Source organism: Phyllostomus discolor, chromosome 8 (assembly GCF_004126475.2).
Source record: "Phyllostomus discolor isolate MPI-MPIP mPhyDis1 chromosome 8, mPhyDis1.pri.v3, whole genome shotgun sequence".
Taxonomy (NCBI): domain Eukaryota; kingdom Metazoa; phylum Chordata; class Mammalia; order Chiroptera; family Phyllostomidae; genus Phyllostomus; species Phyllostomus discolor.
In genome coordinates, this window is record NC_040910.2 from 46219566 (window position 1) to 46243238 (window position 23673).

Genomic DNA, 23673 nt, shown 5'->3' on the forward strand with positions numbered 1-23673 from the left:
TATTTCATTGTGCTCTGCCTTCACCATCATAATACAAGATCTGAACAAGCAGGGCATCACCTGTTTTGTTCACCTTTCTATTTTCACAAATGTATGGCAATGTATGTGCACTTACATAGAACCTATTTAAATAAATGTGAGGTTACAAAATGACAGGAATGGCAGGGAGAATGAAATTAGAGTAACCAGAATGATTTTCAAGCAACTGTATCAAAAAATTGAGTGGAACATCAAAACTAACAGAAACAAGATATGAAATAGTAATAATTTAATGATATCAACATGGATTAGCAATTAAATTGGCAAAGGCATAGACATAGAAGGTGATGTTAAAAGTTCCTAGACATCGTGGCAAACAGCAGATGCTCAGCAATTACTTGTTGAATGAATCAGGAATTAAGTCTCAGTATATAGGTACATGTAACACGTGGAAAGTTTGCATTTCAATATATTTGGATTATTCAGTGAGAGCTGGCAAAATAAGTATCTAATTGGAAGCAAGTGAAGTTGATCACTTATATTCCAAAAAATCAGAGGGATTGTCTATTCACTGGAAGGCTAACCAAGACTTTTTAGGTGAACAGATAAAAAAAACTACATATTTATTTTTATGAGTGGGCCAAACCATTGTAATCAAGTCAAGAGACTCAGAAATAATAATGAGACAGACATATTTGACTAAATAAAATACAAAGCATTTTTATTGCCAAAATGTCTCCCAAAAGTCAGCTGAGAAACAATAATTGTGAAAAATAATGTAAAAGGCTGATAATGGTAGAATAATAGGCATATATGAGCATATAATACTAATACTCAAAATGGCCATTAAATAATATGAATTATTATTATTATTTTTAAAAGATTTTATTTATTTATTTTTGGAGAGGGAAGGGAGGGAGATAGAGAAAGAGAGAGAAACATCAATATGCGGTTGCTGGGGGCCGTGGCCTGCAACCCAGGGATGTGCCCTGACTGGGAATCGAACCTGCGACATTTTGGTTCACAGCCCGCGCTCAATCCACTGAGCTATGCCAGCCAGGGCTTAAATATATGAATTATTGATCAAAGTCAGTAATAGTTTAGAAAACAACAAAAACATCTCTTTCACACCCATCAGCCTGGGGGAAACTTAAAAGAACTGGGGCTGGACTTTTTTTTTTTTTTTTTTAAAGATTTTATTTATTTATTTTTAGGGAGGGAGGGGAGGGAGAGAGAGAGAGAGAGCGAGAGAGAGAAACATCAATGTGCAGTTGCTGGGGGTTATGACCTGCAACCCAGGAATGTACCCTGGCTGGGAATCGAACCTGGGACACTTTGGCTCCCAGCCCGCGCTCAATCCACTGAGCTACGCCAGCCAGGCTGGGGCTGGACTTTTAAACAGGTAGCAAAGGGATGATGCTCTGTTTTTTCCTGGCAGAACTGTGAAGTGCTACAACATCGGGAAAACAGTCTGAAGGCAGCCGCACACACTACAAGGACCTGTGTCTCTAACGCAGGGCTCCTCAGTCTCTGCAGGACTGACATCCTGGGCTAGGTCTTTGTCTGAGGGGTGGTCTCTCCTGGGCATTGCAGGATGTTCAGAGCATCCCTGGACTTTACTGGCACCTCCCATGTGACAGCCAAAAATGTCTCCAAACATTGCTCAGTGTCCCCTGGGGGAACAGTAAATTGCCTCTGGTGGAGAACCAGAGTTTTAACGTAACAATCTCAAAATATTTTCTTATATTGTTATAATAGCAATGTATTGAGAAAGTGTACCTTAGATTTCAGGTGTGACCTGCACAGTCAGCCACACCATAGAATATTATGTAGACATGGAAATAATGAATCAGCATCTTACACCTTTTTTGACTGATGGGAAGACCATAAGTATTGTTGAGTAGGAAGGGAGAGTGGACACAGAAAAAAACTGCACAACACACAAAGAGCATTTCTGATGGGCCATGATGCTGTTTATGCATCTGTACAAAAGCACATGAGTGTGCATGTGAGCATAACACAGGAAGAGAAGTTTAAAAAAAAAACCTAACAACTTACAGTATACAGATTATCAGTAGGAGTGAATTATGCTAAAAATAGTTTTCAAAATAATTTTATGAACAAAATTGAGTGAGAATCTAAAATTAACTTATTGAAAGACACAAAATAATATTTTAAGGATATTAACATGGGTCACTGATCCAGTAGATTTCCAAGGACTTGGAAATGAAAAAATAGAGGGGTTTTTAAAAATGCAGAGGAAGTAGTCTCTCAGTTATAATTTCTTATGTTAAGAGAGATGGATTTTATACTTACCTGGCAGGGGAGATGCCATGTCATGGAGGTGGTTGTCCCAGGGTGAGGCTCACCCATTGCACTCCAGGTGTGCTGACCCTTGGGATTTCCCCAAATGTGGGAAACCCGACTGCATGATTTGTGGTAGTAGGGGACTGTGTTTGTGCTCTCTCCTAAGAAAAAAGATAGGTGGATTTAAATGGGACACTTATGGAAGGAAAGGTGATCTTTAGTCAAATGTGGATATAATGGCTGAAGATGATGCAAGGTTTAGAAATAGATCTAATCACAGAAGGCCAAAAGGAACAATAAAGGATAATAGACATAAAAACAAGTTAGAAATATGTATAAAAGATTATTTATTAGCACTAAGTATACAGAAGAACAATCTTGCATTTGTTCTCATATTTGAAGACAGCATTCCTGGTTACTCTGTCATTTTAGCTTGTTTCAGACAACTTGTATGTATTTATTTACTTCATTTTCAATGCTCTGGAGCAATATATTTTTTAAATGCTGAAAATAGTATTAATTTTAAATTTCTCCTTTAAGTGTTCTTTAAACATTTTTTAATTTATTTCATTTTAGACAGAGGGGATGGGAGGGAGAAAGAAAGACAGAGAAACAGCAATGTGTGGTTGCCTTTCTTGTGCCCCCTACTGGGGACCTGATCTGCAACCCAGGCATGTGCCCTGACTGGGAATTGAACCAATGACCCTTTGGTTTTCCGGTGCTCAGTCCACTGAGCCACACCAGCCAGGGCTCTTTTAAGTGTTCTGACATATGACTAGTGCACTTTCTTGTTTTAATTTTATTTTTCAATTACAGTTGACATTCAATATCATATTAGTTTCAGGTGCACAGCATAGTGGTTAGACAATCATGTAATTTACAAAGGGATGCCCCCAATATTTTCAGTATCCACCTGGCACCATACTTAGTAACTAAGTTATTGCAATATTACTGACTATATTCTCTATGCTGTGCTTTACATCCCTGTGACTATTTTGTAACTGTCAATTTGTACTGCTTAATCCCTTCACTTTTTTTCAGCCAGCCCTCCAACCTGCTCCGCTCTGGCAACTGCCAGTCTGTTCTCTGTTTCTAAGATAGATCACTATATCTAAGATCTCTCATTGGGGGTTCATTTCCCTGCAACCAGGAGAGATTTAAAGGACATGCATGTTTGTGTAGGAAAACTGCCAGTTCTGGTTCACATGACTGACAGGACCCCAAGGTCTCTCTTCAGTCACTCCTTGGTCAGAAAGGATGGATGGAGCTCTGAACATCATGGAGATAATGATGGATAACACTGACAGTGATCACTCACCATCCCTTCTGTGGTTATGGAAAATTTAGAAGAGGTAATATATTGCCTTTATAGCAATGAAATGAGTCATATTATAGGGAACACTGGAAATTTTTAAGTAGAAACACAAAGACAATTCAATAAAAAATAGAAAAATACTAATAAGTTCTTTATCACATCTATTATAAACCCCTTTACACATGGACACCAAACTTTCTTTCCCCCACCTTTTTTTTAAGTTTACTTTTTTACTGTTGTTTAAGTACAGTGTCTCCATTTCCTCCCACTGCTCCCCCCACCCCAGGCATCCCCACCTCCCACCCTCGATTACTTATGGATGCCAGTGTTTCATGCTCCTAGATGCACATCATGGGGAAAAATATTTTGCACAGTAATTACACAATTTGGCTTCACTGTATTGAAGGTCATCTGTGATTCAAAGGTCATATTAGGTCAACTTTATTAAAATCTGTCTTTCACTGAAGACCTGTTGGAGACATGTATTTGATAATTGTTTTGTGAAGGGCTTAGGAGGGATTGTGAACATTGAGCTGAAAGGGAACAGAATCCTAATGAGGAGAATAAAATTCAGGGACAAGCTATTAAACACACTGGTATGTTAGAGTCTACCTTGTCAAGAAGAACAGTTAAGACATAAAGATGTATATAAATGAATGTCAGACATAAAAGTGAAAAACGGTAGTTTCAGATTTTCCTCACTTATAAAATTGTATAAATTTCCTTGGTAATTAAGTGTACTTGCCCCTATAGGAATAGTATGATTCAGGATGGTTCTTTTAGTAAAAAAAATATTTCATATGATATATGTCATTTGAGAAAAAATATTTTAAAAAATCATGTTGTTTCATCAGGTAAATGGGATTTTCCAAATACTTCTGACCCATGATGGAAATAATTTTGGGAAAGTAGAAAAACAACAAAGGGAAAAGCTGTGGGACATAAGAGAGAAGAAAGCTTAATAAAGTGAGTTTCTGAACTTGAATAGATAAGTTAAGGTCAAAGAAATGGAAATTCCAGAAAATAAATAAAAAGAAGATTCTACTTCCTTAGTCTGAAAATAACCACAATAGCCGACTCTGAGACTTTGACCTCAACAATCACGGGCACTACTCCAGTCTTAGGACGATTGGCCGGTTGGTCATTTCCTTCACAAAAAGTGCTGTCAGAGCTTGTTTGATGTCTTTGTTCCTGAGACTGTAGATAAAGGGGTTCAGCATGGGTGTGACCACAGTGTACATCACTGAGGCGATTGCACTTGATCGTGAGCTGTGTGTGGCAGCAGAGCTGAGATACACGCCTAGGACTGTACAATAAAACAAGGAGACAACTGAGAGGTGAGATGCACAGGTGGAAAATGCTTTATACTTCCCCTGAGCTGATGGGATTGTACGTATGGAGGATACGATCTTAGAGTAAGAGTAAAGGATCCCAGCAAAAGGACCACCACCTAGCAGGAGAGCTGAAAAATACATCACCATGTTATTAAGAAAGGTGTCAGAATAGGCGAGTTGGATCATCTGATTGAGCTCACAGAAAAAGTGAGGGATTTCCAAGATTGTGAAGAAGGACAGCCTCAATGCCATTAAACTCTGTAACAAGGAATTCAGTATACTTATGATCCAGGACACCAGGACCAGCAGTCCACAGAGCTGGGGGTTCATGATGACTGTGTAGTGCAGGGGGTGACAGATGGCCACATACCTGTCGTAGGCCATCACGGTCAGGAGAAGTACGTCCAACACCGAAAAGAGTATAAGAAAATAAATCTGGGTGATGCGGCCTGCATAGGTGATGGCTTTTCTCTGTGTCTGGATGTTCAGCAGCATCTTCGGGATGGTGGTGGAGGTGAAACAGATGTCAGTCAAGGACAGGTTGGAGAGGAAGAAGTACATGGGGGTGTGCAGGTGGGAGTCTGAGCTGACGGCCAGGATGATGAGCAGGTTTCCCAGCACAGTGATCAGGTACATGCAGAGGAACAGCCCAAATAGGAGGGGCTGCAGTTCTGGTTTCTCCGAAAATCCCAGGAGAAGAAATTCTGAAATTTGTGTACCATTGCCTGGTTCCATATGGTGGAGGTGACTACTAGGAAAGAGGAAAATAATATGACTACTTTACAAAAACTTGGAAATGTTACAATTGATATTGTCAGTCAAAAATTAATTTTAATGTACTGTGTATGAACCCACAGTGCCACCTGTGATATAAAACTTTTCTATCGATCATCTTTCCCCCTAAGGCATCATGTATTCTACAGTTTTAATGAGAAGTTTTTCATGTGTTTCAGGAATGTGAATTGAATGCAGACCATGTTTCCCTCATTGCCCAGGCTGTGAGTATAGCATGCTGAAGAACAAAATTTCCTATAAGGCAATGATGGAGAAAAGGGTAGAAGCCAATAATAAAAATCTATAACATTTCAGATGGTGACAGGTGGTATAGAAGAAAAGGAAAGCAGGTATAAAGAAATGAAGAGGGTGTTTAATTTTTCACGGGTGTTTAGGCAAGACCTGCAAACAAGATGACATCAGTGCAGAGAACCCAAGTAAGAAAGGGGAGGGGATCATTCAAGGTTACCTGGGAAAGTGTGTGCTCAGCAAAAGAATTGGCTCGTGCAAAGGCCCTGAGGAGGGTGTTTGTTTTAATGTTCAGCCTGAGAAATGGAGCCAGTGTTGGCAGTGAATGAGCATGAAGAAGAGGAGGAGAGAAGGTGTCAGACACATTGGAGTGATGTGGCCTCGCTGCTGCTGCTGAAACCTCAGACACAGGGACTTCCTCGTGCACACTCCTCTTGTACTTGATTCATCTTGTTGCAAATGTGTCCCATGAAGGAGACAGATCCCCTCCTCAGTGCCTCCTCTTGATTGAGTTTTGGCCCCTGTTTGTAAGAGTTACCTTGGAGTATGTGATTCCTAGTCCCCCTGTTTGGTGGACTGTCACATGCACAAGTCACACACATGCACACAAACACTATGACCATTGTTGTATTATTTGCATGTCTTTCTCAGCCCCAGCCACACTGATTCAGCTATGAATGGCTACAACAAAGTTGGCCAGATCATCCCCCTGCACATCATAGAAATGGTTCCCAGCAATTCCTGTCCTGTACCTCCCATGGACAAAAACCCTTGGGCTCCATATTGGGATGGCCATGTTCTGCTCTGTAGTTAAACAAACATTAAGAAAATCTGTTCATATCTTTACTATTATAAATAATGTGCAATGAACATAGGGATGCTCATATCTTTTTGAATTAGTGTTTTTGTTTTCTTTAGATAAATACTCAGAAGTAGAATTGCTGGGTGCCCATCAATAGATGAATGGGTAATGGATGATATATATATGAATATATATAATGAATAACATACATATAGCATGGAGCAAAATATGTATGCAGTTGTTCAAATGGAAAATAATACAATAATTATTAAATAATAATATAAGAATAATCTCTGTGTTTCACATACTCACAACATAGAAACAGAGACAATAAAAAAGTATGACATTTTGCCATTTGTAGCAACATGGATGGGCCTAGAGGACATTGTGCTAGTGAAGTCAGGCAGAGATAGACAAATACCATATGATTCTCCTTACGTGTAGAATCTAAAACAAAACAGAACAGAACAAAACAAATGAACAACCGAAGCAAAACAAAAACAAACTAATAGGTACACTGAACAAACAGAGGGTTACCTGAGAGGAGACGGTGAGGGAATGGGTGAAAAGGATGAAGGGGAATAAGAGGTATAAACGTTCAGTTATAAAGTAAATGTCATGGACATGTAGTATAATAGCATGGGGAATGTAGTCAGTAATATCTTAATAACTTTGCTTGGTGATGGGTGGTTACGAGACTCAGGGTGGTGATCACATTGTAAAGTGTATAAATGTCGAACCACTATGTTGTACACCTGAAATTAAGGTAGCATAACTGTACTTCAATAATGAATAAAAATAAAGTAATAGTTGCAATTTTATAAAAATCTGAGAGAAAGAGAGTGAGAAAAAAAAGAGAAAGAGAGAGGAATGAAATGAAATGGTTGAAGAAAAAATGATCTAATAAGCTCAGGTTTGAGGAAGAAAAGTCTCCCTTGGTTTTGGCTGCACTTGAACCCTAAACACGTTCCCCTGACACCCAGCAAAAACAATAAAAGAAAGAACAAAAACAAGCTTGTCTAGAAGACAAAAGAGGTGATACTGTGATGGTTATCTTTCCATACCGCACACCCAAAGCAAAGGGATGAACCAACACTTCGCAAAAGAAAACATGTAAAGTGTAACAAAATTGGTAGTTTTTATAATCAAGCAGGGGAAGACTTAGTTTTTTCGGTACCTATTTCATAATTATTTGACCAGTTCATTGTTATGTGGTCCGATAGAGGATGAGGTTAGGTCCTTTGTTCCTGTTCTCATGTGGCATCTTTTCTATGACTTCTTGGGCTGTGGGTTTTGATCTCTTGTGACAAACCCAGCTGGCACACTCTGGTCCTGGTTCTGGTCTTCATCTAACATGCAAAATCTCCCCAGACCACGCTTTGTAAACCCTGCCTGCACTGTGACAACTCTGTCTATTTAGATGGAAGAGTTTTCTTTGTATGGTTCTGCCTAAGGACATTATTTCAACACACATACATTTCATTGTTCTCTGTCCTCGAAGTTGTACTGATTGATCCAAAGAGCAGGGACTTCATCTACTTTGTTCATGTTTGGGTTTCTCACAAAGGTATGTGAATAGATGTGAACTCATACAGGAACAAAACTAAGAATATGAAGAATGAAGATAAAATGAGACCAGGTTAAAGTATAAGCAAAATTGAATTGAAACATCAAATACTAACTGAAACAAGAAATAAAATAGCAATAATTTAATGATATAAACATGACTTATAGTTAAATTGTCAAAGACCTAGACAAAAAGAATTCATTCACTTATTTTTAAAAAATATTTTATTTATTTATTTTTTAGAGAGGGAAGAGAGGGAGATAGATAGATAGAGAGAGAGACAGAGAGAGAGAGAGAGAGAGAGAGAGAAACATCAATGTGCGGTTGCTGGGGGTCATGGCCTGCAACCCAGGAATGTATCCTGGCTGGGAATCGAACCTGGGACACTTTGGTTCCCAGCCCGTGCTCAATCCACTGAGCTACGCCAGCCAGGGCCCCTATTTTTTAAAAAAGATTTCATTCATTTATTTTCAGAGAGAGAAGGGAGGGAGAAATAGAGGGAGAGAAACATTGATTGGTTGCCTTTTGTTTGCCCCCAAATGGGGACCTGGTCCTCAACTCAGGCATGTGCCCTGGCAGGGAACCAAACTGGTGACCTTTTGGTTCGCAGGCCGGTGCTCAATCCACTGAGACACACCAGCCAGGGCAAAACATAAAATAATTTAATATATACTGTTCCTTGAGTGTTCTGGCACATAGCAGATACAGTTATTATTCATTTAATGATTCCAGAATTAGGTGTCAATATATATGGACATCTACCATATGACAAAGTAGTAATTCAATTTAATATGTGTTATTCCACTTTAGATTTATGAAACAACTTTTTCATGTGAATACTCAGCATGGGAGAAGATACTACAATGTCTGTCTCACTCACTAACTGCTGCTGCAAGGTGCTGTCTGCCTCATTGGTTGGATCTTTTCAATGAATAGAAAACATGCTGAACTATACCCTATCTTAGAAATTTAGTACAAACACTCTCACTTCACTGAACTGCTGTGTATGCCTAAGGCTCCATTTCATTTTCCAAAACAGCAAAACTCCTCAGAAGTGTTTTCATTTGCCTGCAACCATTTCCTGCATCTCAGTCATTGTGCAGCATCTTCCCACTGGACTCCCAGTCCCATCACCTAATTGTCAGCCATGGCCACGGACCACAGATTCAAACAGATGCATCCTTATTAATATATTAAGTAAATTAAGTATAAATTAGTTCCTTAACCAAGAATATGAACAGAGGTATCTGGTCTCAGGGCTGGGCTGTAATCAGTGCCTCAGGTAAAAATTCTCAGGTTCCATTCTCTCTGACCATTTCCTGATGTACCTACCAGGCTCTCAGACTCCCCTGGATGGGTTTTCTGAAAGGAAGGTCTCTGTGTGCCAGTCAGAATTGCTCCCTGGATGGTGGGTGATGGAGGCTGAAGCTCTGTCCCACACAAGGCAGCAGGAAGGAGTGAAGCATCAGTTTCTGAGCCAGATTTGGGAATTAACAACAAGACACATTCTGCCTAGCAACGTACAAGCTGAAGGGCTGCACGGGGAGATACTTATAGTCTCTCTATAACTGCTCATCAGGCACATTTCCCTCATGATATCCCACCTCTAAGTACCTGATTTCTCCCTGGGCCTCTGGAATTAACAAAGGAAACTTTCCTTAATGATTTTCTGATCCCAAGCGACCAGAATAGAAGTTGAGTAAAGTCAGTTTTATTTCTCCTTTTCCTTGATCTTCCTGTTTTCCAGAGGTCTGACTTCTCCACCTTATCCCAACTCTGAGTTAACATTTTCTCTGACGTTTGAGACTAAGAAATCTATCAGGACCAGGTCCCACTGATCCTTCTCCAAAGCATTGCTGTCCCCTCTTCAATGAGGGGGGAGCTGTGTTTCTTTGATATGCAGTCCTGGGCACCACACTCTTTTCCTTCCCGACACATTTGTCAAAATAATAGAGATTTTCACTTCTTTCATAACTTAAGAGCTGTCATTTAGTGCTTCATTATAAAATATATTAATTATGAGGGATATACTCAGAAATTCTTATGACACATAACCCGAGCTTAGCATCTTTTTCTTTCTTTTTTAAAATATATTTTATTGATTATGCTATTACAGTTGTCCCATTTCCCCCCTTCTCTCCCCTCCACCCTGTACTCCCTCTCCCACCCACATTTCCCCCCTTTAGTTCATGTCCATGTGTCATACTTATGAGTTCTTTAGCTTCTACATTTCCCATACTATTCTTGCCCTCCCCCTATCTATTTTCAACCTACATTCTATGCTACTTATTCTCTATACCTTTTTTCCCTCTCTCCTCTTCCCACTCCCCTGTTGCTAACCCTCCATGTGACCTCCATTTCTGTGGTTCTGTTCCTCTTCTAGCTGTTTGCTTAATTTCTTTTGGTTTTGCTTTAGGTGTGGTTGTTAATAATTGTGAGTTTGCTGTCCTTTTACTATACATGTTTTTTCTTTATCTTCTTTTCTTAGATAAGTCCCTTTAACATTTCATAAAATAAGGGCTTGGTGATGATGAACTCCTTTAACTTGACCTTATCTGAGAGGCACTTTATCTGCCTTTCCATTCTAAATGAAAGCTTTGCTAACTAGAATAATCTGGGATATAGGTCCTTGTCTTTCATGACTTGGAATACTACTTTCCAGCCCCTTCTTACCTGTAAGGTCTCTTTTGAGAAATCAGCTGACAGTCTGATGGGAACTCCTTTGTAGGTTACTGTCCCCTTATCTCTTGCAGCTTCTAGAATTCTCTCCTTCACTTTTACCTTGGCTAATGTAATTATGATGTGCCTTGATGTGTTTCTTCTTGGGTCCAACTTCTTTGGGGCTCTCTGAGCTTCCTGGATTTCTTGGAAGACTATTTCCTTTGCCAGATTGGGGAAGTTCTCCTTTATTATTTGTTCAAATACGTGCTCAATTTGTTGCTTTTCCCCTTCCCCTTCTAGTACCCCTATAATTCGGATCTTGGAACATTTAAAGATGTCCTGGATGCTCTTAAGCTTCTCCTCATTTTTTTGAATTCTTATTTCATCATGCTTTCTTGCCTGGTTGTTTCTATTTTCCTTCTGGTCCACTGTATTGCTTTGAGACCCAGTTTCCTTCCCTTCACTATTGGCTCTCCTCCATGTATCTTCCTGCATCTCTTTTACGGTAACCTGCATCTTTTCATTTAATTTGCGCCCAAAATCAATCAATTCCGTGAGCTTTCTGATCACCAGTGTTTTGAACTGTGCATCTGTAAGGTTAGCTATTTCTTGGTCGCTCAAAAGGATGAGTTCTGGGGCACTGATTTGTTCTTCTATTTGAGCCATCACTCTCTCTTTTTTTTTTTTTTTCGGTCTGGTCACTCTTGTTACGGTCGGGGGCGGAGCCTTAGGTGTTCACCAGGGCTGGGCACCCCAGTCACTAGATTGTGATGTTATATGTGGGGGCGGGGGCGGGAGTGGGGACGGGAGGAAACTATGACAGTAGTTCCGTTCTCCTGGGATCTCAGTCCCTTCTCTGGGATCCTGGGCTGCGAGCTCTTCCCTGGTCCACAATTGCCGCCTCACTGGGTCCGCCAACTGTGGCTTGCATACTCAGGGACCACTGCTGCGTTCTTGCGCGCTGGATGGCTTTCGTGCCAATTTCACGCCAAGTTTTCCCGGGCCTCCGCACACCTCCGACCTGCGCCCGCCCAGCTCGTCCTCTCCTACCAGTCTGGATGTACAGGTCTACTTCAACTTCTTGGCTGTCCGACTTCCATTCAGATAAATCCTCTGTCAGTTCTGAGTGTTATTCTGGCCGTAAATTGTAGTTGTTCTAATCTTGGTTGTGCGAGGAGGTACGGTGCGTCCACCTATTCCTATCAGCATCTTTTTAAAATTTATTTTCAAGATTTTATTTATTTTTAGAGAGGGGAAGGCAGGGAGAGAGGGAAAGAAACATCAACATGTAGTTGCATCTTGTGCGCCCCCTACTGGGGATGTGGCCTGCAACCCAGGCATGTGTGCTAGGCTGGGAATGGAACCATTAAGACTTTGGGTTGCAGGCTGGTGCTCAATCACCTGAGACACACCAGCCAGGGCTGAGCTAAGCATCTTATAAGCACCATCTGATTAAAATTTTTGAAAAGTCCATTGCACAAGGTAGTATTGTTATGACTCTATTCCCCTTTGCAGAATGGGACTTGAGGGGGTTTAGTGATCTACCAACTGATTAAGGGATGGTCAGAGTAAGAGATGGGCTTCTTTTTTTTTTTTTTTTTAATATTTAAGCCATATATTTTCACAGTTCTTTTTTTTTTTAAGATTTTATTTATTTATTTATTTTTAGAGAGGGAAGGGAGGGAGGGGGAGAGAGAGAGAGAGAGAGAGAGAGAAACACCAATGTGGGGTTGCTGGGGTTATGGCCTGCAACCCAGGAATGTACCCTGGCTGGGAATCGAACCTGGGACACTTTGGTTCCCAGCCCATGCTCAATCCACTGAGCTACGGCAGCCAGGGCGGCTTCTTTTTTATTTTTTGGATTTTCTCTTTTTTTTGTTGTAGATTTTACAAACTTTAAAAAAATAGTTTATTTTTAATTGTATTTTTCTACTACCATTTATCCCCCTTATACTCCTTTCCACCTCCACACACCCCCACCACCCACGATTCCTTTTTAAAAAATTTTTATTTGTGTGAAGGGAGGGGAAGAGAGAGAGAGAGAGAGAGAGAAACAGAGAGAGAGATTGAACATAAATTTGTTATTTCACTTATTCACACACTCATTAGAGTTTCTTGCATGTGCCCTGCCTGGAGATTGAACCTGCAGCCTTGGAGCATTGGGACCACTCTCAAACCAATGCTGTACAGGCCAGGCCCAGAGAGGGTCCCTGATTAGAATTTGTCACTTGCTTCCCGTTTTCAAACCCTGGGCCAGTGATTCTGAGCCTGAGGTGATTTTGCCCCTGGGGATGTTTGACAATGTCTGGAGGGAGGCTGCTAAACACCTGTAATTCCCATCACAAATAATTATCCTGCCTCCATTGTCAACATGAGAAGGTGAGGAAGCCTAGCCTAGAGCAGCACTTCTCCAACTTCAGTGTGCACACAAATCACCCAGAATTCTAGTTCTTTTGCAGATCCTGGTGGGCCAGAGATTGTGAAAATCAAACAATCTCCCAGGTGGTGTTGATGCTGCAGGTCCTGGCCTGAGGACCACTCCCTGACCACCAAGGTTGTGGCTCAGGGTCAGAGTCTAGTGCAGGCAGTTTTAGGCCTTCTGAACCAACACTTCTTTTGCACGTAATTTGAACAAATAGTGTATTCACTTACTCCAGAAGCTATTATAAATTCTGAGTTTGGCTCTTTGGTATAAAGGCTCTCGAACAACATCAACTAAGGAGCTTCTGAAAAAGGCTTTGTCCATTTTGAAAATACAGACCTTAGAATGACACCAAATAATGTCTTAAAAAAAAAAAGACTTCATAGTAGATAAATAGGATCCTCCAAAAGAGGTCTGAATCCTAATCCCCAGAACCTTTTAAACCTGTTATTTTTATACCACAGGCGGGGACAATGAAATAGTAGATGGGCTACTTGTGCTGATCAGCTTACTTTTAGATAAAAAGTTGGATGATAAATATGCAATCAGACTAATGTAATTATCATGTTCCTGTTACAGAACAGACCCGGGGGGTGTACAATATACTATTATAAAAAAGGACCCCCAGTTTTAAAAAATATTTTTTAAATCTTTTCTTTTTAAGATTTTATTTATTTATTTTTAGAGAGGGAAGGGAGGGAGAAAGAGAGAGAAAGAAAGAAACATCAATGTGCGGTTGTTGGGGGCCGGGGCCTGCAACCCAGGTATGTGCCCTGACTGGGAATCGAACCTGTGATGCTTTGGTTCGCAGCCCGCCCTCAATCCACTGAGCTACGCCAGCCAGGAGGACCCCTGTTTTTAACCGGGAATGCCCCCTACTAGGTTCTCTATGCCCACCACCAGAGGCAAGACGACTCAATGCCAGAGATTTGTGAAAAGGAAAGAACTGTTTATTGAAAAGTTATGCAGACTTAGAGTAACAACTTAATGTCTTCATTAAAATACTGAAGTCCTTTAAAATACTCACACATGCACACAGTCCTTCCTTCTCCCTCTGCCCTTGTCTGGGGTACCGTATGTCAGGAAAAGAAGTAGATGTCCAGGATTGGGGCTCCTGGCACCATCTGCTGTATCGCTGCCATGATCTCCAGTTAATCCAAAGTCATGTGCAATCTTCTCATGGTCCACCAGACAGAGTCCTTTCACCACTTTTCTTCCAGGCAAAGTCTCTCCAGTCTGCTAAGCCACATGGCAAAAGGGAGCACCCCAAAGCCATGGGGTCCCCACTTGGCCAAAGCCTTGTGGTTCTCCCTGCACTGCCACAGCTGCTGTAGAGGCAGAGCTCCAGCTCATTCTCTCTCTCTCTTTCTCTCCATGACCTACTGTGTGGTCCCTGAGAGCTGTGTGAGTAATGACCCTCATGTTTTCCTGGTTTCCTAATGGGTGTAGCAATTATTATCAGGACCACAGGGACCAGCCTGGCCAGTACTGTAATCTGAATAGTGAGCAGTGGGACCCAGCCAGTGCCCCAGGCCTTCCTAGCCTATAGCACCACTGTCAATAGGCTGAGACTTAAACAAAACAATGCTCAAGTCTGCATGCTCAGGAAGAGCAGTTAAGGTAGCTATGTAGAAAGAAAGAGGGATGCAAAAGTGAAAACAGTGTTTTCAGATTTCTTGGAATGAAGTTATGTGAATGGTGTGTGTAGCCAAGCTCAGTTTTGTCCACCTGAGTAATACCACTTGTGACTATTTGGTCTATAAAATAAGAACAAGTTACATGCAGTGATGTACATCATTGGAGAAGTTTTTCTTAAACCCCTGTTGCCCATGAAATAAACTGGAATTTTAGGTATTTCTGATTAAGTTTGCAAAACTGTAAAGGTAGAAATAAAACTCAGGGAGCAACTGTCTGTATGACAGAGCAGAAAGCTCAAATATGTGGCCAGTTAAACTGCATGGAGAAGTTGAAACAAACAAATGGGAATTCCAGCAAATAAAAAAAAGGAGCAACTTTTAAAACTACAACCTGATCAAAGAGTCACATCTGGCTTCAAGGCTTTGAGCCCTGCAATCACAGTCACTTCCTTAGACCCAGGACAATTGGTCCTTTTGTAACCGGAAAAGACACCGGCATTTGGGCTGCCTGTCACTACCAAATCCAATAAGCAATGACAGTGATTGAATCTTATATAGGCACTTTATTTGGATGACCAGTGATCCGAGAATATGGCAGGTTCATACCCTAACATACCATCTTCCTCTTTCTTTCCTGGCCAGATCTTTTATAAGGGTGTCGGGGGAGGGAAAACAGGATTAGTGAGAGTCTTTGAAATTCCAAGGGGAGGGGTAGTCACCTGGTATGGAAGTTTCCATGGGGTATCTCCAGCCAGCACCACAGAAGGTAAGCTGTTTTATTTCCCTCAGGCGCCAGATGGGCCTTATCTGCAGTTTCTGAAACAAAAACCTTAACATACACATTACTTGCTAGATTTATGGCTATTTATCTTAAGCTAAAATTTTCCAAGTTTTGAGTCCCCTATCACTTTCATAGTTGCCACTCCTACTAATCTTCTTAGAGCCCTCTTTATGTCTCTGTTCCTGAAGCTGTAGATGAAGGGGTTCAGCATGGGTGTGACCACAGTGTACAACACTGAGGCTGTTGCACTTGACTGGGAGTGGTGGGAACCAGCAGAGCTGAGATACACACCTAGGCTGGTACCATAAAATAAGGAGACAACTGAGAGGTGAGATGCACAGGTGGAAAATGCTTTATACTTCCCCTGAGCTGATGGGATTGCTCGTATGGAGGACACTATCTTAGAATAAGAGTAAAGGATCCCAGCAAAGGGACCACCACACAGCATCCCAACTCCAAAATACATCATGATGTTTTCAAGAAAGGTGTCAGAGCAGGCGAGTTGGACCATGTGATTGAATTCACAGAAAAAGTGAGGGATTTCCAAGTCTGCACAGAAGGATAGTTGTAATACCATTGAGGTTTGCAACAAGGCATACAGGGAACTTGTGACCCAGGACACCAGGACCAGCAGTCCACAGAGCCAGGGGTGCATGAAGACTGTGTAGTGCAGGGGGTGACAGATGGCCACATACCTGTCATAGGCCATGACAGTAAGGATGAAGTCATCCAGCCCTGCAAAGAGGAGGAATAAACACATCTGAGTGATGCAGCCTGGATAGGTGATGGCTTTGCTCTGTGTCTGGATGTTCAGCAGCATCTTCGGGATGGTGGTGGAGGTGAAACAGATGTCAGTAAAGGACAGGTTGGAGAGGAAGAAGTACATGGGTGTGTGAAGGTGGGAGTCTGAGCTGACAGCCAGAATGATGAGCAGGTTTCCCAACACAGTGATCAGGTACATGCAGAGGAACAGCCCAAATAGGATGGGCTGCAGTTCTGGTTCCTCTGATAGTCCCAGGAGGAGAAATTCTGAAATTTGTGTACCATTGCCTGGTTCCATACGGTGGAGGTGATTACTAGGAAAGAGGAAAATAATATGACTAATTCATAAAAAGTTAGAAATGCTACAATTTATGTTGTCAGTCAAAAATTAATTTTAATATATTGTCTATAGGTATGACCTTCTTTCGGGAAATCCCCCATGACACTTGTGATATGAAACTTTTACATCAATCATCTTTTCCCCAAAGGCATCACACATTCTACGGTTTCAATGAGAAGTTTTTCATGTGTGAGTGGGACCCACTAAATCCATGGGTTTATTTATAAAATATTGTGCATTTATTTTTACATATTTAAATTTCAGTCACCTTCAAAGTGTTCTCCATTAGGTTTAATTCACCTATTGAGATGTTTTCCCATTGCTCAAAACAGTGTTTGAGCTCATGCATCTTCATGTCTTTTAGTGCTTCTGCTGTTTCTTGTTTCACTTCTTTCACATGGACAAAACATTTCCTTGGAGGGCCTTTTTCATTCCAGGAAACAAAAAAACAGTCTCATAGGGTGAGGCTGGGTGAATAGGAAATGTGGGCCAAGGCAGTCATGCTGTTTGTGGTAAAAAACTGCTAATCACTCAGTGTGGTGTGGCCAGGTGCACTCACCAAATGCATCAGAAGAGTCTTCAAAAATGATTCATAGGAGTCAAATGCAGACTCTCAGAACACCAGCAGGTACACTGATACAGATGGGTTCCTAGAACACTTACTTATCCAGGGAAGCCTGCACTACAAGGTGCCCACACTAAAAAAGATAATTCCAGTTTATTTGGCTGCCCCCGCTCCATATTTTAGGAGTGCAAACTGTGCTCTGACCATGTTTTCTGCACTGTCCAGGCTGTGAGTATTGTGTGCTGAAGAACACAATTTGCTACAAGGCAATGATAGAGGAAGAACATAGAAGCAAATAATAAAACTCTGTAACATTTCAGATGGTGACAGGTGGTATGATGAAAGGAAACCAGGTATAAAGAAATGAACTGGGTATTCAATTTTTCGTGGGTATTTATGCAAGACCCCAAACAAAATGGCATTAGTTCAGAGAGCTCCAGTAAGAGAGGAAGGAGATTCAAGGTTATGTGGGAACGTGTGTGGCCAGCAGAGGGATTGGTCTGTGCATTTGTTTTCATGTGCAGCCTGAGAAAGGGAGTCAGTGTTGGCAGTGAATGAGCATGAGGAAGAGGAGGAGACAAGGTGTCACACACATTGGAGTGATGTGGTCTTGCTGCTACTGCTGCAACCTCAGGCACAGAGACTACTTCCTTGTTCACACTCCTGTTGTCCTTGATTAATCTTGTTGCAAATGCGTCCCATGAAGGAGACAGATCCCCTTCCTCAGTGCCATCTCTTGATTGAGTTTTGGCCCCTGTATTGTAAGAGTTACCTTGCCATACATGCTCCCTAGTTCCCCTGTTTTGAGGACTGCTCATATCCACAAGCCATGCACATAGCGCGCGCACACACACACACACACACACACACTATGAGCATTGTTGTATTACTTCCATGTCTTTCTCAGGCCTGGCCATACTGATTCAGCTAGGAGTGGCTGTAACCTATGTTGGCCAGATTGTTTCCCTGTACACTGTAGAAATGATTCCTAGCAATTCCTGCCATATAGTTCCTGTGGACAAAAACCTTGGGCTCTATATGAGGATAGCCATGTCCTGTTGTGTATTTAAACAACCATTAAAGAAACGGACTCCTCTACTGCTCTACTGGCCTCATCAGAACCTCCCCCTCGGATCCTGACCTAATTGCCATTCCTGCACCTATGCCCTGTTCATTCAGACACCTTTGATTTTCTATGGCCCAACAGTCGATGAGATGGGCCTTTGGGGGCATTTTTCTTTGTTATTCTTGGGCTTTGGGATTTGACCTATTTTTTGACACATTCAACAGGCACACCCCAGTTCTGGTTTCATTCTTTGATCGACATTAAGAGACCCCAGGTGCCCAGACCATTTGCTATACAATCCTCCTCAGGCCAGGTAATCTGGCCCCTCCCTCACATGCTGTACCTCCAAGGGCCTCGTGTCATACACACACTTACCCCTCACTTTATGTGAGATCAAATGAGAAGGAACCTCATCTACTTTGTCCACTTTTGTGTCTTCACACAGGTGTACATTTATGCAGAAACCAATTCTTAGAAAGTGGAATTTTAAAATATGTGGAAATGGGATGTAAAAAGAATACACGGAAATATACCTAGATTAAAGATAGTGGATTCAGAGGATGGCAGCAGAGTAGATGGAAGCTACACTCACCACCTCCCAGGAACACACTGGAATTACAACTAAAAGAGAGAAATCATGCTGAAAAACCAATTGAAGGCTAGCTTAACAGGAGTCTTAGAACCAAGGATTCATAGAAGAAGCCACAATAAGACTGGTAGTAAGGCAAAGACACGGAAAGGGATGTCCTGCTCCCATGGGCCATGCTGAGATGCCAGAGGGATATCTCAGCTGCAAATGTTCCCCTTGAGCAGAGTGGGGTCTCAACCCCAAGCTGGGCTCTGCAGCCCAGAGCACCAGAGCTGGGAAGAGATGCCCACATAAAGCCTGGCTATGAAAACCTGTTGGGATTCTGTGTGCCAGGGAGAAATGCCAGGGAGAGATGGGAGTCTGCTAGAGACCCAGGTGCCCTCTTAAAATGTCAACACACAAAATTGCATTCCCAGCCACTCACCTGGGGCTCTGGCAAAGGAGGGGAGGAGAGGACTAAAGTCAACTGAGGAGGGACAGGTTTGTGGCTGAGGGGACAGCACCTAGAGCTATCAGGACAGTACCTCAGCTGTCCTGAGTAACTCTCCTGCACTGTGGATGCCAATTTTCTTGGTTGGAGCAGGTGATTCCATGGGCTCAGCCTGGGTGAAGGCAATAGCTCCTAAATCTTGACTCCCTGTTGCCCCACCCTGTGGAGCTTGCACCCTGCTGAGGAGTCAGCTGTCTGAGTCAGGGTGTAGAGGTATGGACAGACTTGGGGGTGTCAGTGACTGAGTTGTGTGGCTCTGGGATGGACCCAGTGTCCCTACTTTGCTGTGAACCTGACTAGTGCCTCCCCCTCAAGGGAGGTTCCCTATCCCCACTTTCTGTGCTCCCCAAGGCTCCACTCTGTTGGGGTCTAGGACAGGGGCCATTTTCCCTTCACATGGCTGACTGGTGCAGTGTCCTCGGTTCACACGGCCACTCTTGGTCTGTTTGGGCCTGATACACACTGCTGGCCTCACTCTCATGACTCCCTGCGACCCCACCTCACCACAAAGGTGTGCGAAAACACCCAGTGGATGGCAGCTAGACTTGGTACACCCTGGACATTTGCTGAGTGGCTACAGACCAAGCACTGGTACCGAGTTTTAACCTATATTTATTTGGTGAACCCCACCGCCTCTGTCTTGTGGCTCAAGGAGGACCGACCTTGTGCAACTCAAACACCACCAGAGGCTCTTTCAGTGACTGAGCCTAGTAGGCATTTGGCAGGCAGAGGCAGATCTTGGGATTCCTTAGGTGTATAGCTCACTGCCCTGGGCCTGGTGCTGGTAAAAGGCAGCCTTGGTGCACACCAAAGCCCAGCAGAAGCACCCACAAATTGTGGATGTCTTTGTAGCTCTAAACACATTGCCTGGGGCCAGTCATAGGCAGCAGCTGACATTGATTCACACCACAGTCCCTCCAAGAGGCCCAAAACAAACACACCTAGTGGTCAGCTCAAAGAACATCAGTGCAAGATTCAGTTAGCTTCCCAAGCAGCATATCCAAAGGGGTTCCTTGGCAGGCACCAGACCCTGCTGAGATGAATTCTACTTGATGTGGTCAGCACCTGCACAGCAGCTCATGCAGTGTGGTCGGGGTTGATCCTCACATTGAGGCAGCTTTTTGGTGAAACCCATGCAGGAATGGGCCAATATCAATCCATCAATTACTACAGGCGGGCACACAGAACCCAGACAAAGGACATTGCTGGTGCCCCCAGCCCTCGTGACCAAGAAGACTGCACCACGGTGTTCTATAAGACACCTACTACATAAGACCCCCCTGCCAAGACTGGGAGTCATAGCAGGTCTACCTAATATGCATAAGCAAACACAGAGAGGCAGAGAAAGTGGGGGGAAAAAGAAACAGGCCCAGATGAAAAACCAGGAGAAATCTCCAGAGAAAGAGATAAAGGAAATGGAGGCAAGTGAGTTATTTATCTGATGTAGACTTCAATTTTTTAAAAGTTTTTGATTTTAGAGTTGGGAAGGGAGAGAAACACTAATGTGAAAGAGAAATATCCATCAGTTGCCTCTCATATGCACCGTAAGTGGGGACCTGGCCTGCATCCCAGGCAAGTGCCCTGACTGGAGTCATGCTGGCTTTGTAGAACAATGCCCAACCAACTGAACCTTGCTGGTCAGGGCCAACTGGACTTTTATTCTATCAAGGAATTGTGAACAATAATCCTCGTATAACTGAGTTCAACCAACACTTCTCTTTTTTAACATATCAAATAAAGTGCTTATCAATTAATTAGTTAACCAAGCAAACAAATACAGTGATCCCTCAGCTTTGGGATAAGTTGACTAGGCTCTCAGGTGACCTCAGGTGGAAGTACTCAGCTTCCAGTCTCTATGACCCTTTCCTTCACTATCTACTGAGCTCAGGGACTCACCTGGATGTGTCTCTGAGAAGAGGGTCTCTGGGTGAAAGTATGAATTGCTCCTTGGATGGCTGATGATGGAGACTGGAGCTCTGTCTCCAGACAAGACAGCACGAAGGAGTAAAGCAGTAGTCTCTGAGCCAAGCTTAGGTCTCCAAAGGCAAAAATCATTCCTCCCCACCTGACTAGCTCAAGGTTGAACAAACTCAGGAACTGTGGCAGAAGAGATATGTACAGCTTTGTACATTTTCTGTATCTGCTCTCTGTGTCTAATTATTAGACACATTTCCCATGGCTGCTCCAAGCCCTGACTGCATTTCCCCATGAGAACTTGTCTGGACAGAATGGAAATTTCCCTGCTGATTCACAATTCCCAAGAGACCCATTTAGAGGTCAGGTGCATCCAGTTTTTATTATTCCTCCCTCAACTTTCCTGATTTTCAGAGTTGAACATTGAATCTTTTCATAGCCCCAAGTTAAATAAAGTCTTCTCCAAATCTAAGACTGAGAACTTGTCTTGTTTTGTTTCCTTGGGCCTTGAAAGCATTGCTTTTGAGGGAACACCCCTGGTGTGTATAGAAAATTCTATTCCCTTTTCTACTATGAAGAGAGCAGCATTCCCTTGGTATAAAACCATGGGTACCATGATCCTTGGCTTCATAATGGTTTTGATAAATCAGTTAGGAATTTTATGCTTTTAACACAAGTTAGAAGCTGTCATTTTCCTTCATCTCTAAAAGATTTAATAATTATAAGCAATATATTTAGATGTAATGTGCCATAGGTTGAGCTTAGAATCTTATGTAAATCATCACACCTATTTTTGTAAAAGCCAATGCTATGATAACCATATGATTATGAGCCTGATTCTGCATTTGTAGAAATCTGAGTTAAATTTTTTCCCCCTACTTTTTTTTTAGAGAGAGGGGAAGGGAGGGGGAAAGTGAGGGAGAGAAACATCAGTGTATGGTTGCCTCTCACCTGCCCACTAGTGGGGACCTTGCCCTAACCCAGGCATGTCCTCTAGACTGGGAATCAAACCAATTACCCTTTGGGTAGAGGTGGGTGCTCAATCCACTGAGCTACACCATCCAGGGCTTAGCTTAGAATCTTACAAGAGCCATCTGATTTAATTTTTAAAATATATTTTATTGATTATGCTATTACATTGTTCCGTCTTCCCCTCCTTTATTCCCCATGGCCTTGTACCCCAGCTCCCCCTGGTATCACCCACCCTGACTTCATGTCCATGGATTGTGCATGTAAATTCTTTGGCTTCTACATTTCGTATACTATTCTTAACCTCCCCTTGTCTATTTTGTACATACTATTTATGCTTCTTATTCCCTGTAACTTTTCCCCCATTCTCCCCCTCCCCACTGATAACCCTCCATGTGATCTCCATTTCTGCGATTTTGTTCCTGTTCCAGTTGTTTGCTTAGTTCATTTTTTTTTTTTTAGGTTGGGTTGTTGATATTTGTGAGTTTGTTGTCATTTTACTCTTCATAGTTTTTGAACTTCTTCTATTCCTTAGATAAGTCCCTGTAACATTTCATATAATAATGGCTTGGTGATGATGAACTCCTTAACTTGACCTTATCTAGGAAGCACTTTATCTGCCCTTTCGTTGTAAATGATAGGTTTGCTGGGTAGAGTAAGTTTGGATGTTGGTCCTTGCCTTTCAGAACTTAAAATGTTTTGAAAAGTCCATTGCATGAAGCAGTACTGCTATGAACTGCAGTCCCCTTTGTAGAATGGGGTTTGATGGGCTTTAGTGATCTGCTCAAAGTTAGAAACTGATTAAGGTATGGACCGAGTAAGAGATGGGCTTCTTCTTTCATTTTTTAGATTCTCTTTTTTTTTGTCGTAGATTTTACAAACTTACAAAAATAGTTTATTTTTTATTGTATTTTTCTACTATCATTTATCCCCCTTACATCCCCTTCTACTTCCACACACCCACCCCACCCACAATTGTTTTTTTAAAAATTGTATTTGTGTGAGGGGAGGGGACAGAGAATGAGAGAGTACATAGATTTGTTATTTCACTTATTCACACACTCATTAGAGTTTCTTGCATGTGCTCTGCCTCGAGATTTCACCTGCAACCTTGGAGCATTGGGACCACTCTCCAACCAATGCTGTACAG

At 42.2% G+C, this 23673-nt stretch overlaps 2 protein-coding genes and 1 non-coding gene across 4 annotated transcripts; 1 reads left to right on the forward strand and 2 right to left on the reverse strand.

The window, feature by feature from the left end:
- Window positions 1-2287: 2287 nt before the first annotated feature.
- Window positions 2288-2450, forward strand: LOC114504421. The gene has a single exon (XR_003685193.1). It is a non-coding gene; the product is annotated as a U1 spliceosomal RNA (small nuclear RNA).
- Window positions 2451-3288: 838 nt separating this feature from the next.
- On the reverse strand, window positions 3289-21755 carry LOC114503692 (putative olfactory receptor 7A2). Of its 2 annotated transcripts, none has more exons than XM_036032453.1 (2): window positions 21537-21755; window positions 3289-5686 (listed from the first exon to the last, which is right to left on the reverse strand). In XM_036032453.1, exon 2 carries the CDS (start codon window positions 5668-5670, stop codon window positions 4711-4713), a length of 960 nt encoding a protein of 319 aa, XP_035888346.1. In that variant the 5' UTR covers window positions 5671-5686; window positions 21537-21755; the 3' UTR covers window positions 3289-4710. The 2 variants fall into 2 exon arrangements, with proteins under 2 accessions (XP_035888346.1, XP_035888345.1); XM_036032452.1 differs by lacking the exon at window positions 21537-21755 and adding an exon at window positions 9660-9926.
- Window positions 15307-16895, reverse strand: LOC114503693 (olfactory receptor 7A17-like). Its single transcript, XM_036034487.1, has 2 exons — window positions 15956-16895; window positions 15307-15321 (listed from the first exon to the last, which is right to left on the reverse strand). The coding sequence occupies exons 1-2, from the start codon at window positions 16886-16888 to the stop codon at window positions 15307-15309; spliced, it is 948 nt and encodes a 315-aa protein (XP_035890380.1). The 5' UTR covers window positions 16889-16895.
- Window positions 21756-23673: the final 1918 nt, after the last annotated feature.

Coding starts and splice junctions, on each gene's coding strand:
- LOC114503692 (XM_036032453.1), bottom strand. CDS start 5,670: ATGGAACCAGGCAATGGTACACAAATTTCAGAATTTCTTCTCCTGGGA.
- LOC114503693 (XM_036034487.1), bottom strand. CDS start 16,888: ATGGAACCAGGCAATGGTACACAAATTTCAGAATTTCTCCTCCTGGGA.